The sequence below is a fragment of the Stegostoma tigrinum genome, chromosome 8, assembly GCF_030684315.1.
Source record: "Stegostoma tigrinum isolate sSteTig4 chromosome 8, sSteTig4.hap1, whole genome shotgun sequence".
NCBI lineage: Eukaryota > Metazoa > Chordata > Chondrichthyes > Orectolobiformes > Stegostomatidae > Stegostoma > Stegostoma tigrinum.
This window is the reverse complement of record NC_081361.1, coordinates 42,368,228-42,387,366: the sequence shown is the minus strand read 5'-3', so window position 1 is coordinate 42,387,366 and position 19,139 is coordinate 42,368,228. Positions and strand designations below refer to the sequence as shown.

General features: G+C 41.7%; 1 protein-coding gene across 5 annotated transcripts in view; it reads right to left on the bottom strand.

Moving 5' to 3' along the window:
• Positions 1–19,139, bottom strand: part of lrp8 (low density lipoprotein receptor-related protein 8, apolipoprotein e receptor) — a 105,250-nt gene that overhangs the window by 26,868 nt on the left and 59,243 nt on the right. For 2 of the 5 annotated variants that reach the window (XM_048538697.2, XM_048538699.2), the window contains exons 3-6: positions 14,903–15,025; positions 6,467–6,589; positions 4,825–5,196; positions 66–188 (exon numbers count right to left, since the gene is read on the bottom strand). In XM_048538697.2, the coding sequence (XP_048394654.2) occupies positions 66–188; positions 4,825–5,196; positions 6,467–6,589; positions 14,903–15,025 (741 nt within the window). The remainder of the gene's footprint in view (positions 1–65; positions 189–4,824; positions 5,197–6,466; positions 6,590–14,902; positions 15,026–19,139) is intronic. The other 3 variants (XM_059647818.1, XM_048538698.2, XM_048538700.2) reach the window with 3 other exon arrangements.

The following is a 19,139-nucleotide window of genomic DNA, read 5'->3' as shown; positions in this document are numbered from 1 at the left end:
GCAACTACTCAATAGGCACTGGCAATTTAATGTTTGATGGGTGTCTTAAAATAATCAGGACAAACCATTCAGGCAATCTAGCTCATCAATTCGATCCGGACAGTCAAAGATTTGGTTACACTGTTTGGATCCGTGAATGCAGCTTCCATCGCTGCACTGGAACTCATCAGGCTGACAAGTTATCATTGCTTTAAAAAGAAAATAGAAATTTACATTTATTTTTATATTTTGTAACTTTAAATGATATACAGGAGAAAACTGAAATATTGAAAATCTGGTTATTTTTCAAATTGCTTACATAATAAAACAATATACAACACCTAGGGCAAGAAGCCAAACAAGAGGAAGATAAATAATGGGAGATTATAAAGTGTGGAGCTGGATGAATACGGCAGGCCAAGCAGCATCTTAGGAGCACAAAAGCTGACGTTTTGGGCCTAGACCCTTCATCAGAAATGAAGGGTCTAGGCCCGAAATGTCAGCTTTTGTGCTCCTAAGACGCTGCTGGGCCTGCGGTGTTCATCCAGCTCCACACTTTATAATCTCGGATTCTCCAGCATCTGCAGTTCCCATTATCTCGAAGATAAATAATGACTTGATTCCCTGAGAGAACGTTATCCTGATGCTTGTCTATAAAACAAAAGTCGGGTCTGCTGACTCTCAGAAATTTGCATGTTGAAGAAGGCCAGCACCATGTCTATGCTGGTCAACCAGGGCCATGCAACTTAATCCCACCTTCCAGTCCTTGCTCTGTCACCTTGTAAATTGAGCCAGTTGAAGGGAGGCAGTAGCACAGTGATAATTATATCAGATGAGTAGTTCACAGCTCAAGCCTAATGTTCTGCCCATTGTAGACGGTGGAAATTGCGTTCAATAAAAATGTGGAACACGTAAGCCTAATAATGACCATGTAACCACTGTTGATTACTGTAACAACTCATGTAGTCCTTCAGGGAAATTCCGCTATCATTTTTACCCAGTCTGGCCCCCAGCAATGTGGCTGACTGCTGTCTAAGCAATAGGGATGAGAAGTAAGTGCTGACTCAGCCAGAGATGAACATGTTTTTCTCCCCAAACAGAGTCTCTAAGTACTTTTAAAACATTGTAAGGGTTCTTCCAGGAGCCAGTAAGAGAATATAGAAACCCAGAATAGTTGGGCCCGCAATGAGAAAAGAGACAGTGAGAAGTTATACTGAGGGGCAGGATTATTGGTACCACAGCAAGATAGGGGGCAGTGAGAGGATATACTGAGGGGCAGGGTAATTAGTACCGCAGCAAGATAGGAGACAGTGAGAGGATATACTGAGGGGCAGGGTAATTAGTACCGCAGCAAGATAGGAGACAGTGAGACGATATACTGAGGGACAAGATTATTAGTACTGCAGTGAGATTGGAGGCCGTTTAACAGCTGCAGCTTCAGGTTACCACTGATTGGGGAGAAACAAACAAATGGTGAGATCAAGAAGAAATGGTACATTGAATCCTGTGTGATTTTTTAAAAAGTGGGTTTATTGGAAGAAGGATTAACTGAAAAAGAGCAGGTAAGTAAAAGTGAAAGGCGGGACAAATGCATTGTACTAATATAAGTCAACAAAGTAGGGCAAGGGAAATAAAGTTAGCACAAGAGGAGAAAGTTTAAGTCTAAGTAAGCTTATGTTTAAAACAGAGGGCACAGATTGGTCAAGTGGAATGTGTAACGTGCAATACATGGAAACTCAGGGACACTGACAGGATCCTGCACAACCATCCACCTGCAGCAATATGGACTCTGTGTTTTGAAGCCTGAGTGCTGACTGGAGACGCTGCACCACATCAGTCGGCTGAGAGTTACACGGATAGCACATTCGGAGAGGTGGCCACACTGCAGCCTGCAGGAAGGAAGGAAATGCGTGACCACCAGACAGTCCAACAGAAACCAGCAGACAGTACGATAGGGTTAGGGTTAGGGTTAGAGTTAGAGTTAACCCTAACCCTATTGCAGCCCCTGGCATCCTGTTCATAAATCAGTTTTCTATTTTGGAAAGCGGTAAGGGCACTGATACCCCAGGCAAGTACAGTCAGAGCTACAACTGCAAGTGGCTCAGCCACAGCTGTAGTTGTAGCATTGGCTGTTGGTTTAGAAGTGCAATAGGGATAAGGGACTCATTAAGGGGGGAAAATAGACTGGTGCTTCAGTGACTGTCAACCTTACTCCAGGACAATATATTGCCTGCCTGGCGCCAGGGTCCAGGATGTCACAACATTTTGTTTCATGCACAGGTCACCTGGATCTCCATACGTTGCACTTAATTGGAGTCTTTGTCCATTTAAATAACAGTCTGCCTTTTGATTGTATGAGCACAGACTTCCCTACATCAAACTCCATTTGCCATGTAAATCCTGGGGATCTTGGGTGTGATCCTTTGATCTTTACTGATAAACTCTATGTTTGATGCTACCACTCTCACTAACACCTGAAGGAGGAGTGAGCCCTTGAAAGCTTATGTTTTCAAATAAACCTGGTGAAATATAACCTGTGTGATTTCTGACTGAATCCTACCTGTGTCATTAGTACATACATACTGGGGAGGCAATGGCCTAGTGATATTATCGCTGGGCTGTTAATCCAGAGACCCAGGTAATGTTCTGGGAGCCTGGATTCAGATCCTGCCAAGTCAGATGGCGGAGTTTAAATTCAATAAATATCTGACATCATGAAACCATTGCCTATTGTCGGAAAAAGCCATCTGGTTGACTAATGCCCTTTAGGGAAGGAAACTGCCATCCTTACCTGGTCTGGCCTCCAGACCCACAGCAATGTGGTTGACTCTGAACTGTCATCTGGGCAATTAGGGATGGACAATAAACTCTGGCCTAGCCAGTGATGCCCCGATCTCATGAATGAATAAAGAAAAAAATGAGTACATGGACCATAACAAGTGGAACCTTGCACTCCTACTTCCATTCTCCTTCCAGAAGAGATGTCTTGAACCTTGGCATCAGGTAGGCAGCAATATTTGTTCCCCTAACTATACTGTCCCCTTTTACTCTTACATTTCCTTTCATCTACCGCCCCACCTCCACCCCGATAACTTGACAGGCACCCTGAACAATGATGCTGTAGTCAATTTGCTCATCATCCATGCAGTGTGTACACTCATTAAAACCTCACCCTAGTGGACAAGGGCACTGGTTAAAGTTCCTCCAAAGCTAAGTTTTGGATTCTGTACCTGCCTCAATCAAAATCACACACTCCTGACCTTGACTGCAGATCAGGTTTGATGGAATTATTTATCTAAGGAGTGTGCCTGGCTCCTGAAACAGTGTGCAAGTACCTCTCCCACTTCCCGATGTCTCACAATATCCACAACTTGGACTTCATCTCATCAGCTCTGAAAAAAATGTACTTAATTACAACAGGCTTAGAAAAGTTAACCAGGAAATCTCTTGCCTTTAGCTGACGGCTCAAAGATTAGGGACACAGACTTAGCATTTTGGACAAAATGTTTAGCGTTGGAAGGGATAAAAGGAATTTTGCTTCAACCCATTGAGTAATTATGACCTCAAACTTGTTGCCTAGGTGACACTGCATGAGTTGAAATGTGAATTAAATGGACATTTAACAGCAAAATAAATAAATTTGCAAAACTGCAGATATAAGAGCGGAGGAATGGAACAGACCAAATTGCTCTTCAGAAAGTTGGCATGAGCTCGATGAGGTGAACAGATTCCCTCTCAGCATACCGTCTCCATGGCAACATCATCGAAAAAGGACAATATTAAGTTGCAAATCTGTGCTAATGCAAAAGCTAGTTCTACATCATCACAATCTCTCACAATCACTCTATCAGCTTACAAGCACTTGTCTGATATCAGTCCTGGAAGAGTAGATACTGTTTTTAGTCCCTGCCTCAAACACAAATTGCTAACCATTGGCTCCATGCCTTTCTTAGTACACTGTCTCGAGGCTGGATTTGAAGATTTGTAATGCTAGTATCCTATTTAATCCCGAGATGAACACCCAATCCCACATCTGCCACATCACCATGACTCTCTGCCTAAACACCAAAAGCCACCAGTATCTGCTTCTACTTCAATTTATTTGCTGCAGAAACCCTTATTCACACTTTTGAGAGCTCTAGATTTGACTGTACAAGTGCTCTCTTGGCCAGCTTTCAACATTAAGCTCTCTATAAACTAGAACACACCTAAATTTCTGCTGCCCTCATCATTACCAGCACCAATTTCCATTCACCCAGCAATTATACTCATTTGGCCTCAATTAGCTTCCAGTCTAATAGCACTGAAGGAAACCCACCCTGGCTTTGACTCTCTCCATCTCTGCAACCTCTTCCAAACCTACAACATTCTGAGTTCTGTGTTTCTCGAAGTCTGACCTCACCAAGTTAACCATTGCACTAATGGCAGTCATTCTTCAGTTTCCTGGGACCAAATCAATGGACTCTCAACTGCTTTCTTTTCGGCATAATGCACTCCTTCGCTGTTACTTTGTTGATCAAGCTTTTGATCACTTATCCTAATATCTCCTTACATGGTGCAGTATCAAATGTTGATTGATAATATTCAAATTGAATATCTTGGGACGCTTTACCATGGCTTAGGTTTCATATAAAAGCAGGCTGTTCATACTTTTATCAAAACCTTCCTTCTTGAAAGCCTACAGTTCTTTCCGCAATAGGTTCTATAGATCACTCCCATTGCAAAACTCCCTTTCAACATAAATAGGAAGTAATTACTCACCCATCTCAATAAATGCAAGTTTAATATAGAGCTACAGAATGCTTTTGAGCAGACATATTTTGCTAAAGGTAAGAGAAAACCTACGGCAGCCAGTTTCGTCTGACTTGTCTTTGCAGTCTACGCCTCCATCACATTTCCAGTTCAGGTGGATGCACTCGCCATTGTTGCACTGAAATTCATTTGCTGAGCAGGCATTTGCAGGCACGACCTTGTGGCCACATCTCTCCACACTCTCGTCCGATCTGTCGGAGCAGTCAGGGTCATTGTCACAGGCCCACAGCAAGGGGATGCACATGGAGTTGTTGCATTGGAACTCATGGGGTCCACAGGTAGGCGGAAGACAGTGCTGTTCCTCTGTGCCATCCCCACAGTCGTCATCACCATCGCACACAAACGTAATGGCAATGCATTTATCATTGCCACATTGGAATTCATTGTTACGGCAGGTCTTCTGATCTGGGGGGGATGGGTGGAGGAGGGTGGAGATTGTGAGAAAGAGGAGGAGGAGGAGGGGCAGAAGAGAGAGTAAACACATTGATCAAGCTTAGTATGCCACAAAAAGGAAGCTTTTCAAAAAATGATGCCCCTTAAAGACTGTCCCCCAAACACTCACTCAACTTTCAAAATTTGTCTTCTCCTCTTCTGGATGCATTGAATGAGGCTGGAGAATGGGCCCAGCAGTCACATGCTTTCTCAAGCACTCCCTCAGAGGGACATCCATCTAGAGTGCTTGAACCAGAACTGCTGGCCGCTATTGAGCTGTTGAGCCTAATCTTCTCCTCACATGGAGTCTGCATGAACAATTTGCAGCACAAACCCCTGGGTAGTAAGTAATCAGCAAGTATTGCCTTCCTGAATCAGCTCATCCAGTTGCTGACTCCAACTGTTGCCCCACTGGCATCAGTCACACATCAGCACCTGCAGCTCAATTCTCAGTTTAATGACTCCTGAGTGATTCTGGACTTAGCCCATGAGAGGCACAATAATGTCAGAGAGAGAGAGAGAGAGAGAGAGAGAGAGAGAGAGAGAGAGAGAGAGAGAGAGAGAGAGAGAGAGAGAGAGAGAGAGAGAGAGAGAGAGAGAGAGAAATTATAATCGCACCTGTAAATTAGCACAGCAGAATCATGGGAAAGGCAAATAGGCAAAACTAATTGATTGAATAAATCACTTTCTTTCAGTGAATCATTCAAAAAAAAACATCTCAGAGGTGAAACAGTTCTGCAACAAGCTAATCAACCATCTGTTAGACTTGAACAAAGTCACAAGGAAATATTTAGCTGTAAATATCTACATGAGAGAGACAGACAGACAGGGTATTGTATATAGCTTATTTTATTAAGAAAAACTTTCTATTTGTGTTCTTCAGAAACGTACTGACTCTTACTCGTTCGATATTTACCAAGCTGCTAACTGCCCTCCTGCAACAAGTCCACGAAAGGTGTCCCAATCAAACCTTTCACACTGTCCGCACCAGACATCAAAACATGCTCCCCCTCTACTTGCCATCACGGAGAGCAAAAACCTTCTCCTTAGCACAACAGCCAGCTGAACTTCTCCTTGGATGGCCTGCTTCTGTGCTATCGAAGATAGACTGTGGGATCTTCTGGTCTGTGTGGCTCAATACTTCACATACTCATTAAATTTATAGAATACTAGCAGATTCAAGGTAAGGGCTCAGGGCCACAGCCTCAACCAAAGTTCACAAGATGGTATTTCTCACACTCACCATCTGTACAATTCAACTCGTCGATTCCACTTTCACAGTCCTTCTCACCATCGCACTGCCACGACACTGGGAGGCATCTGTTACTGTCACAGCCAAATTTGTCAGGTGGACATGTAAATTTATCTATACCATACGGGAAAGAAAAAATCCTGAGTGCATTTGCTCCGCAAGTGAGCAACTCTGCTGTTTAACTTTTCTTCTGCAGTCTAGATTCTTTTGGGCTTCGAGGACTTAGGAAATTCTGAGGAAAGGTTTAGTATCAGCCTAAATCATTGGATCCAGCATATGCTATGCTGCAATGTAGATTTCACTATATTCCAGATTTTGAATGAAGCTTTAAAGCCTATAGTGCAACCTAACACACAAGGCAAAGTAAATCAAAAAGCCAGAAATTCAGGTTGTGGGTAGGAGGTATTGGTGAAATTTAAGGTTAGTGGCTAGTTACAGATTCAAAAACTTTAAGACTTGAGAGGCAAAGAAGGGAGTGAGAGGTGTGAGCAAATCAGATTTCTGGAACAAATGAATTTGAGTATGAGCGTTTATCCTTGATTTCAGCAGTTGGGAGAGAAGTGAGGGAAGAAAGTAGAAGATTTCTATTATATTTTCATTGAGGATGGTCATAACACCATAACTTCTAGTAGCTATTGTATAAGTTGTGAGGTTGAACGGTTCATTAATGTTTCTGCTTGCTTACTGACACTAAGCTGCACTACATCTTAACAACTGAATTAACAAATTACCAAGAATGTTTAATACAAAGATTTCCAGCCAACAAAGCTGCAAATGCTGATCTAAGCTCAAAAGTGGTTTAAACAGTTAATTGGTGATGAACACATCATGCTGAAGGCCAGGATTTTCCACAGATTTTCAGAGTGTACTTCATGTGGCTTCAGGTAAATCATCTGCTGCATCAAGGCAACATTTTAAAACCATAAAAATGGAAGAAAAAGGTAAAAGGGACACTAGTCAATTGTAAAAGTGTTCCCCAAGGAGGGATGGAATAAAGTGTAGAGATACTTCGACCCAGTTCTAACTTGGTGTAAGTGGGTTTTGAATTAGTTAGAGTCGTAATCATGTCAGGTTTCTCTTCGTTCGTGTCTCAATGTACTGTGAGAGAAACTAAGTCACCTCAATGTTCATAAAACTTCATGAGGGTGAAGAAAGACAGAAAGAGAGCTCTCAGTGGCAAGAGAGGAAGCAGCATCAGGTCTGCAGTGCATACCTTTAACATAATTTTACATCATTTACTGTTTACTTTTGCATACTTTCTTTGGATTTGCTGCTTCCTTGCACCCTTAAGGTTTATCCTACTCAGTGATTTTATTTTTCAGACAGCAGACAAGAAAGGCAAAAACAAAAATCAGTAAGATGAGCAATGGAATAGCTTTACACTCATCACTGAACCCTCACAATTTTTTTTATTTATGAAGCCATTTCATGGAAAATACAAACAAACTGCATGATTTTTGGCAAGCTGGCATTTTTTAAATGTGTTTCTAGTGTACAAATCCACTTAATTCATTGTCAACCTCTTAAAACACAGGATGAAGGAAAATCAGCAGCAAATCATTGCTGGGCCACAGGGCAGGATCATAAGGTTGAATGAAAATCTTGAATGCTGTTTGAGTTGAATGCACTCACTGGGTTGATTTAATCACACACAACAAGAACTGTAAGTGAACAGGTTAGGTGTAGAGAAAGTCAGCAAAAAAAAACAACTTCCCCATGACACTCAAAAATCAACTCAATGGCTGTCTGTCTGAAAGCCATTTCCACGTTGCTGTTTGGCATGCATGTAACAAAACTTCCTTCTGAGCCAATATGTGCTAATGCAATTCATTGCCATTGAACAGAGCTGACTAGATTGGAAACTCACCAAAATAAAGAAAAATAGCAATGGCAAATGGAATGTTTGTAAACAGATTAAACAAAGAGGGGAAAAAATCCAATACTCCTCAAGTGCACAGGTAATCTCACCTTTAAATGGCTATTTCTGTTGCTTGTGTCTTGGTAGTGAGAAAGCTGTTCAACTTCAAATTTAAAACCAGTCTGGAAGATTAAGTTCATAAGAACACAAGGCTACCAAGCATGCTCTATTACGGAACAAGATAGAGGCTGATTTTTGTGTTCACTTTCCAGCCTAATACCCAAAATTCTAGATTCTGTGGAATCCAAAAATCTATCATTTCAACCTCAAACATGACTTAGAATTCAGATCCCTCTGGGGTACAATATTCCAAATGTCTACAGGCCTGGGTGAAGACCTTCCTCTTCATTCATATTCAAAATGACTGCCCACATATCATGAGTCTAGAATCCCCAATTTGAGACGCCTCACAGCATGGGAAAAGTCTCTCAGCATCTACCCTGTCAAACCTTATGCATTCTTAGCTAAGAGCCCAAACATCCATTAAACTGTTGGAACAGCTAAGCCCAAGGGAAAATGTGGTACAATTGACAGCTCTAGCTTTTCGATCTCTTCTTTCAATGGCAGAATGTTCATTTGAACAAGTATTTTTAATGTGCTTACAGTTTCTGACATTAATATTTCAAATGGTCTTGATGATTGACATTTTTATTGACCTGGTGTAAAGTGCATTTTTTTTAAATGAAACTAGGAAATTATCATGGAATTATTTTTAAAAATGCTTTCATTGAACCCATCCTACTGTTGCTACTTAAGTTCACTGTTTCTATACAGTGTACAATGGGTGAATTGGCATAGAAGAGTCATAGTGTGACAGTCAGGACATTAGGAATTATGGGCAGTTGGTATAGAGTAGAGCTTTGCATGGGGTTTCAGAAGATGTGAGTGGCATGAAACATAGGGGTTTGGAAATCTTTGGGTGCTAAGAGGGTACATGGGGTGAGGCTTAGAGAGCATGCTTTCTTTATAAAACTGCGACGAAAACCCAGCACCAAGGCACTCCTTTAAACACAACCAGCCTCAGCACCCTGCAGCAACTGTGGCTGCCTCGGAACCCTTTTCCAGGACAACATGGTTGCAGACTGAGACTCCACAATGAAAGACCCAACCCTAAAGGGTCACTTTGTTACTCTCAAGCCCCATGTGAAATTTTAGCACATTTATGATCACTGTTTTCTTATTATGAGATTAACCCTTACACAAATCAAGATCTAAAATGGTCTCTTCGCTGTTTGGCTTCATTGCATATTATTCCTGGAAATTAATCTCGAATGCATTCCAGGAACTTGTACTCCAAACTACTCTGTGTATTTGATTTGTTCAGTCTATAAATGCATGCCTAGAGTTATCACATTCTCTTTGTTACAAAAGGTCATTTATTTGGGTAAACTCTGACCAACAGAATAACTGCGAACAGTGACATTTTAATTATTCCCAATATTTTCTAAAATTTGTTATTTCTTATCTTCACTTGTCCTTCATTTACTTCCTGCTGTAAGGCAAGATCCTCCCTCACTACTGGTCTCATATTGCTTTCTTTTATTATTTGGATTGTCACCCTCCTTTTCCATTTTGTTTGTCTTTTTGACTATTTAAGGGTATTTAATTACCATGCTTTTCTTCCCCATCTCACATGAGCATTAACAGGGCAGGCAACCGTCAAAGAGATTGTGTGAGGACTCAAACTAAATCATTGGCTGTGGCACAGCAAAGAGCCAAGGCACTGTTTAGCCTACAATTATAGATTGCAAGAATTCATCTGGTGAAGCACAACATTTTGAAATCCTCTGAGTGCTTGGTTAAGATTTTCTCTAGAAGGCAGAGAAAAGTGAAAGATCCCAAATTAACAAGCATCCGAGACCCCAAGAATGTGACACAAACCAAAACTCTCCTTCTAAAACTGCTTATGAAATCATTTGAGCTATAAGTCAATAACTCGCAATGTAGTGGTATCTTTCCACTTGATAACCAAAATGGGCTAATATTAGGATTGGGAAGCATGATTTGGTGATGTTCTGTATTTTCTATCTCTGACATTGAAGTATAACAGAAGGCAGAATAGCTGATTTCCACATGATGCCAAATGGAACACCAAAAGTACACTCACATTGGAACAGCTTCAATACTCCATATCTCAGACCTTGTTTGGTTACAGCTCTTAAAACTACGTTCCTCTAATAGTGTGTTTGCCACAAGCATTACTTAGTACAGTACAAAACATCATCGTTCAGTCCAGGAAAGCACTGCATTTGATTCCCAGTTTCTGCCGAGTTACCTGAGCTCAAGCAGGATAGCGGTGCGTAATACAATGAATCTCAGCAGCACTGTAACCTCAGGAGCAATGGTAGTGTGGGGTTATCATCTTCAATGTCAGCAATATTGAGTGGACTTTCTAGGGAAGTGCAGATATGGGTCAGACCGAGATTGAACTTAGTTGTGACTTTGGACGGCTGACTGTCTACGCACACACGCACGCACACATGCACAGGAAAAATGGACACTATGGGTGAGGGTATGAGAGATCAGCTGGTATTCATGGAAACTTGAGCCATTGCCATCAAGACAGAACAGAAGAGAATAAATATATATGACAAAAGATTGTTTTTAAAAGTTACTAGAACCCAACTGAAGTTATGGGACAAATGCAGAATACTGAGAAATAAACAGAAAGTTCTAGATTTTAGCAACAAAAGTTCTGGAATTACTCAGCAGACCAGGCAGCACCTGTTTCTCCTCCTTTCTCACTGCCTGACCTGCTGAGAAATTCCACCATTTTATGTTCATTCTTCAGATTTCTCACAACTGTAGGATTCCACATTTGTTAATGTCCTGCAGCTTCTGATATATCCATCAAAGAGAAATAAATAATTCTTCTGAATTCATTTGTAAGTCTTTTACAAGAAGTTAATGCGAACAACAGCAAAACTACATTGGGTTTATTAACTCCTAATGCCACATTATTGACTGCCAGGACAGGGTTGACACCTACCCAAGTGTCCAACATAAAAATAGATTAATCATGTTTTTCCCTTATAAATCACAAAAAGGCAGCATGTACTGGCAGGGGCCAATACTCACTCCTCACTCAATACTTTCAACTGTTATGGCTGCATGCTGTAGAAACCATTGCAATTACACTGCTGTATTAAATATACACCTGTATACAACCCTTTCTCCTTCCCACTGAAGAGGAAAAAACGTGACTTTAATGCAAAACCTTGGCACAAATGTATTTTCTACTTTTCATGTGATGGATCACTGAAAGGAATCAAGTCATTTAAGGTTAGAGATAACAAAGTGTGGGGCTGGATGAACACAGCAGGCCAAGCAGCATCTTAGGAGTACCAAAGCTGACGTTTCGGGCATAGACCCTTCATCAAAAGACTTTTTCTGATGAAGGGTCTAGGCCCGAAAGTCAGCTTTTGTGCTCCTAAGATGCTGCTTGGCCTGCTGTGTTCATTCAGCTCCACACTTTGTTATCTCGGATTCTCCGGCATCTGCAGTTCCCATTAACTCTGAAGTTATTGAAGTTTCTTTTGATTGGAGCATTAGAAATCCCCATCCTCCATTTAACTGAGTGGAGGAAGCTGGGAAATTAAAGAATAATTGTCTAACCACTGTTGCTGGGCATTATTAGAGTCCATAACGGAAGGAAAGAATGACTGAACATATTGAAAATTTCAGCTGGTCAGCAAGAACCAAAATGAATTTGTGATGGATAGCTCACACCTGACAAATTTATTCAAATGCTTTGAAGCAGTGGAGTGTCAATATATTAGAGGAATATCTTTGGATATTATTAAATTATGGATAACCAGAAAACCTTTGATAAAGTTCCTCAGAAGAAATTGTTAGCTTAAGTTGAAGTTCATGGAATTGAAAGCAAAATATTGACCTGGTTGGAAAATGTGTGACTTGCAAGAGATATGGACTACATGATATAGGAGCACAACGAGGTCATTTAGCCATTTGATAATGGCTGATGTGTTTCTCAACCCCATTCTCCTGCTTTCTCCCAAAGCCCTTGATCCCCTTAGCAATCAAGAACCTACCTCTCACAAGCAAAAACAGAAATTACTGGAAAAACTCAGCAAGTCTGGCAGCATCTGTGGAAAGAAATTAGAGTTGATGTGTTGGGTCCAGTGACCCTTCCTCGGAACCTATCTAACTCTGTCTTAAAGACACTCAATGACTTGGCCTTCATGACCTTCTGTGACAATGAGATTCACAGATCTGCCAACCTCTGGCTGAGAAATTCCTCTTCATCTCAGTCCTACGGGATCAACCCTTCAGTCTGAGGCTATGCCCTTGGATTTAAGTCTCTCCTACTAATATAAACATCTTCTTCATGTCCACTCTATCCAGGCATCTCAGCATTCTATAAGTTTCATTTAGATCCCCTTCCTCCACCCCCATCCTTCTAAACACCATCAATTACAGACCTAGATCTCAACCGCTCCTCACATGACAAGTCCTTCATCCCTAGGTTTATTCTCCTCTGGACCCCTCCAATGCCAGCACATCCTTCCTCAGATAAGGGGCCAAAAAAGTTCTCACAATATTCCAAATGTGGTCTGACCATACAGTAAGGATAATGGGCAGATTTTCCAATTGACAGGACATGACTAGGGAAGGGTCACAAGGATCAATGTTAAGACAACTTTTCATCATATTTATTAAGAGCTTACATAATGGTCTAGAAAACCATGCATTCAAATTTGCCAATATCAAAGATGGCTTTGTAAGCAGTGCAGGTGGAATCATAAAATTATGAAGAGGCATTAATAGATTAAGTAAATGTGAAAGATGGTGGAAAATGAATTCTATGTAGATAAATGAGAGGCCGGCTATTTTAGACCAAACGAGGATCGAACAAAGTAATTTCTAAATGGTGTAAAATTCAAAATAATAGAAACTCAAAAAGAGTCCGATAGATCACTAAAATGTTGTAAACTGATACAAAAATTAATCATAAAGGCCAATAGACTGTCAGCCTTTTTATCCAGTGAGTCAGACACAAAGGAGTAGGCATTAGGCCACAGATATGAAAAGTCCTGTTTGGACCACAACTGAGAGCAGCTCTGAACAACCCACCTTAAAAGGGGAACATATCATCCTTGTAGGGAATGAAATGCAGGTTTATTTAATTTGCACCTGGACCCTAATGATTAAATTACCAAGAAAAATTACAGTACACAAACTAAGACTGCATTTTCTTGAATTTCAGTAAGGTAACAGTGGTTTGAGGTGGTTTTCAAGCCATAAAGTGGAACAGACTGGCGAGATAGCATGAAACTTGGTTGGGAAGTTGGAGACTAGGTGCTATAGGCAAAAGAAAAGCCTGAACATGCAGGAAGTACTCCTACATGCAAAGGTTGGCAGCAATTTGGGACTCTCATCCACAAATAGCAATTGATGCTAGATCAATTATTAGTTTAAAATCCAAGATCAATACATTTCATTAACAGATGAAGGGGTATAGAATAAAAGTGGTACAAGGAGTTAGGTTGCAAATTAGCCATGACCTGATTGAATGACAGAGCATATTCTAGGAGCTGAATGGCCTATTACTGTTCCTGTGTTGCTAAACATCACAAGGCACCTCACAGGGTAATCATCATAAAATGTGATATTGAGTCACATAACTGCATTGTCCAAGGTAACTGCTATGGCTAATCCAGGGAGATGGGTAGGAAAAAAGAACAAAAGGTGACAAATAATTTTCAATGTATTGATTATTTGGTTAATCCGGAGAAACGGTCAATTTCGTTTTCAGTGTAGATGTCCTACTATTGCTTTAAATCATACCGCTCTTCACTTGAATTTTTTTTTAAATTTATGTGCATGCCAGATTAGAATTCTGAAATAAATACAAAAAATTAGAATAATTCAGAATTGCTTTCTAGCAGCTTCACCAATGTTCCTTTTCATAACATGACTGCATGGGGCTCAGTGGTTAGCACTGCAGCCTCACAGCGCCAAAGACCCAGGTTTAATTCCACCCTCGAGTGACTGTCTGTGTGGAGTTTGCACATTCTCCCCGTGTCTGCATGGGTTTCCTCTGGGTTCTCCGGTTTCCTCCCACAGTCCAAAAATGTGCAGGCTGGGTGGATTGGCCGTGCTAAATTGCCCATAGTGTTGATGGATGTGTAGATTAGGTGGGTAATAGAGGAGATGGGTCTGGGTGGGATGCTTGTTGGGCCAAAGGGCCTGTTTCCACACTGGAAGGATTATATGATTCTATGACTGCACGGAATTTAAGGATGGTGCTAGAGGAAATCCTAAAAAAAAGAAACTCCAAGCTGCCTCTAATCAACAGTTCTAAAGGAGATCTGTAGATTACAAAAACAGATTTGGGATTATGGGGCAAATCAACAGTGTAAATGCCCCTCTAAATGGTTGTTGACCTCCACTAAACAGTGGGCCTCAGCTGTTCAGTTCTTACACACAAGACCTTCCCAGTTTACCTCCATATTCAGCATGTTCTCATTCAAACTGTGGTTACTCACTGCACAATGTAGCTGCTTCATCGGAGCCATCAGCACATTCTTCTTCTCCATCACAGCGCCAGTTCTCCATGATGCAGTCACCATTGTCACAGGGAAATTCAGTTGCTGCACAGGTTTTCTTGGCTGTTTGATAAACAAAATTTACAACACTGAGTGCAACGGAAAAATATAGTTCATTTGTTGCCGAGTACAGAGAGATTTTCCATTGCCTGAGGCAAGCAGGTACCACGTTTGAATATTTATTTGTGTAAGAAAGCATGTGTTTTATCCCAATATTCGGGTAGGGCATAGTTTCTAAGGGGTTCTCACATGAAAAGGTTGGGCTGGGAATCAACTTTGGCATGAGTTGATTAAAAGGCCACAAGTAAATTACACTTAGAAAATTTTACTCAAATATCAACTTTCTTACATTAACTCCTAGGTTCCAGCCTGTATATCAATTATCCTAGGATTACGCAGAAATCACAGCAAAGAAACTGGCTATTTGGTCCAAACAGTCTGATCTGTCATTTAGGCTCCACAGGCTTTTGTTCCCAATTTATTCCAACTCATCCTTGAGCATACTGTTCTATTTCTGTCTCCCCACATCATTATCTTATGAAGGCGCTCTGTATAAAGTCGATAAGTAGGCATTTATTCCCAACACACACTGAATGGGATTACATCCCTCACTTCAGGTGGATTATGAGAGACAAAGAGAGGGAGAAAAAGAGAGCGAGAGAGAGAGAGCGAGACAGACACAAAGAGGGAGTGTGAGTGATGGTGGGGGAGAGACAGAGAGAGAGAGAAATAAAAGAGGGAGGGAGTGTGTGTGTGTGTATGTAGACAGTGTGGAAATAGATCCTTTGGCCTAACAAGTCAACACCGACCCTCAGAGCATCCCATCCAGACCTATCCTCCTATAACCCACCTAATCTACACATCCCTGAACACTAAGGGCAATTTAGCATGGCCAATCCACCTAGCCTGCACATCTTTGAACTGTGGGAGGAAGCCGGAGAACCTGGCAGAAACCCATGCAGACGGGGGAGAATGTGCAAACTCCACACAGACAGCCGCCGGAGGGTGGAATCAAACCCGGGTCCCTGGCACTATGAGGCAACAGTGCTAACCACTGAGCGTGCGTGTGCAAGCGTGTGCGTGTATGTGAGAGAGAGAGAAAGAAAGAGATAGAGAGAGAGAGGGAGAGGGAGAGGTGATTGACAGAGAGAGAGAGAGAGAGAGAAAGAGAGAGAGAAAGAGAGAGAGAGAAAGAGAGAGAGAGAGAAAGAGAGAGAGAGAAAGAGAGAGAGAGAAAGAGAGAGAGAGAGAAAGAGAGAGAGAAAGAAAGAGAGAGAGAGAAAGAGAGAGAGAAAGAGAGAGAAAGAGAGAGAAAGAGAGAGAGAAAGAGAGAGAGAAAGAGAGAGAGAAAGAGAGAGAGAAAGAGAAAGAGAAAGAGAAAGAGAGAGAGAAAGAGAGAGAGAAAGAGAGAGAGAAAGAGAGAGAGAAAAAAGAGAGAGAAAAAGAGAGAGAAAAAGAGAGAGAAAAAGAGAGAGAAAAAGAGAGAGAAAAAGAGAGAGAAAAAGAGAGAAAGAAAGAGAGAGAAAAAGAAAAAGAGAGAGAGAAAAGAGAGAAAAAGATTGAGAGAGAGAGATTGAGAGAGAGAGAGAGATTGAGAGAGAGAGAGAGATTTGAGAGAGAGAGAGAGAGATTGAGAGAGAGAGAGAGAGAGAGAGATTGAGAGAGAGAGAGAGATTGAGAGAGAGAGAGAGAGAGAGAGAGAGAGAGAGAGAGATTGAGAGAGAGAGAGATTGAGAGTGTGAGAGAGACACCCTCAATACCAACCCACAAGCAAGCAGGGCTGTAGACTCTTTTGTGGGGTTTACGCATGTTAGTCCCAGCCAGTGCAGCGCAGGCTGGCTTTCAACTGCCTCAGCCATTCCTGCCAGTGGAGGAAAGTCTTGCTCCACCAGGGCTAGTTGGTATCCAATGACCATCCCACATTAAAAGAATCCTATACACAAGCACCTTTCACCCTTTCAAAATAGAGTCTAGGACCTGCAACAGCAGGATTTTCATTGACAAATCCAGCAGCAAGACCTGAATGTCCCACTGCTATCATAGCCGAGGGACCTCAGCATTATGACATTGGAATCGCTGCACAAGTGAGACACAATGGGCAAGAGAAAGTCAGCTCAAATAGCAAGGTAGCTTATACACTTCCTACTGAAAGGGTAAACCAGAAGTACAGCACCTATCCCATGGGTTGACTTTACCATAAAAAGCAAACTAGTTGACTAAATGGTGAACGTCCTTGTGGATTAAATGAATGCCCCATGACCCTTTAGCTGCCCCTAACACAGTGGTACACCAGTCATCCCAATGTGCATCCTAACTCTAGAAACAACAGATGAGGCCAGAGGAATTCTGTGCCAACTTTGACCAATTTTTGTCCTGTGTTCAAAAGGCAGAAAACTTGACCGTTTGGTGATTACGATGTCAAGTGGGCAGGGATAAGCCTCTGGAAAAGTGAAATTGGCACAAAAGTCAGAGAGAAAGCAAACAGCCAAGAAGTCTGAAACAAAAACAGGAAAAAAAAGTGATGAAGAAACTGAGCAGGTCTGGCAGTATCAGCTCTAATTAAAAGGTAATCGGACACTAAATTCTGTTTTACTCTCTATAGATGGTGCCAGACCTGCTGAGTTACTCTAGCACTTCATTTTTGTTTCGTATCTCCAGTATCCACAGATCTTTGTTTGTATTATAGTAACAGAGTCCTCCTCCTACTAAAATGCCCAGAGCATTATTGGTTTACAACAAACATCATTTCAGAGAGACAAATGCAAAGTTTCATGGCAACACCCTCACTCCAGAAATTGATACCTTTTTGACTGCACAATTATCCGAGTGACAGACAGCAAGGATGTCTGTATCAACCACATCAAGAAAGGAGCAGACAATCACCAAATCCAGCCTACTACCTCCATCATAACAAAGTGTGAAGCTGGATGAACACAGCAGGCCAAGCAGCATCTTAGGAGCACAAAAGCTGACGTTTCAGGCCTACAAGGATTCTCCAGCATCTGCAGTTCCCATCATCTCTACTACCTCCATCAGCCTGGCTCAAAAACTAGCAACAACACTGCCACAGGAAATTCAATGGTAATGGATTCTAGGGACTTTGCAAAGACAGGCCTAATCAATCAATGTATCACAATCAAGTTGACAACATTTGACAAACAGGAAACACATAATATCTAAAGCAAATTGTCCACCTTTACAGCTGTCAAATAAAAAGCATCGAGACTGGTTTGACAAGCACAGCCAAGTATTCCAGGAGCTATTAAACCATAAACACAAAACATTCCTGGACTGGAAACAATACCCAAATAAAAGAAAGCAAGTCTTTGAACTGGTGGAGTGAAATCTACTACAAAACACCCAAAGAGACAAGCAGGACAGTGGTCTCAATGTTGTATCCAAAATGTGGCACCCCTCTGATAGGTTTAGGGTCAGGGTTACCAGTCTTCTGACATCACACTGAAATGCCAGTCTAGCACATGCTCAAGTCACTGGAGTGGAAATGGAATCCCTGACCTCCCAAAATCAGAGGAAAGAAAGTGCCGCTGTTTGGACATGACTGACGTCTCAATCCTCTCTTGATCCTTTAGAACCAATGGGCAAGATTTTAACTCATTCAAAATCCATTCACCTCCATAGAGTAATCAGATTTAAAAAGCGTCCCTAAAACTGAAAGGGCATACTTCTATCCTACACGTGGAACACGGGCTCGAGAGATACTATTCTATCTGGGTCATCCATTACACAAATCCCACAAAAACATTGTTGCTTGTAGATAAATGCACAATGTGCCAGATGACAGCAGTTGCATGTGTGTAGTTCTGAGGTTTTATATAGCTAACATGGTGAGAGAACCAGGTCATGCTGCATTGTCCTTTACACTCAAGTAGCCTGCCTGGGAGCAACAAATAGTGTTTTACCCCTCACCAGCCATGTGCAAGATGGTGGTGGGGGGGGGGGGGGGGGGGGGGGGGGTGGAGGTGGGATATACACCTTTGCCTAACAACTCCAGTGGAGACTGCCACCCAGAACCTAGCAATACCCCAGTGTCAACTAGCTCTTCTTCAGGACTGGTGCTGCTAAGACTACATGCCAGCTAACTGATTGGAAAGCACCTCTTAATAGCAGGATGTCTTGACCTTAGACAATGAGATCACAATTGAGCTTTCAAAGGTTG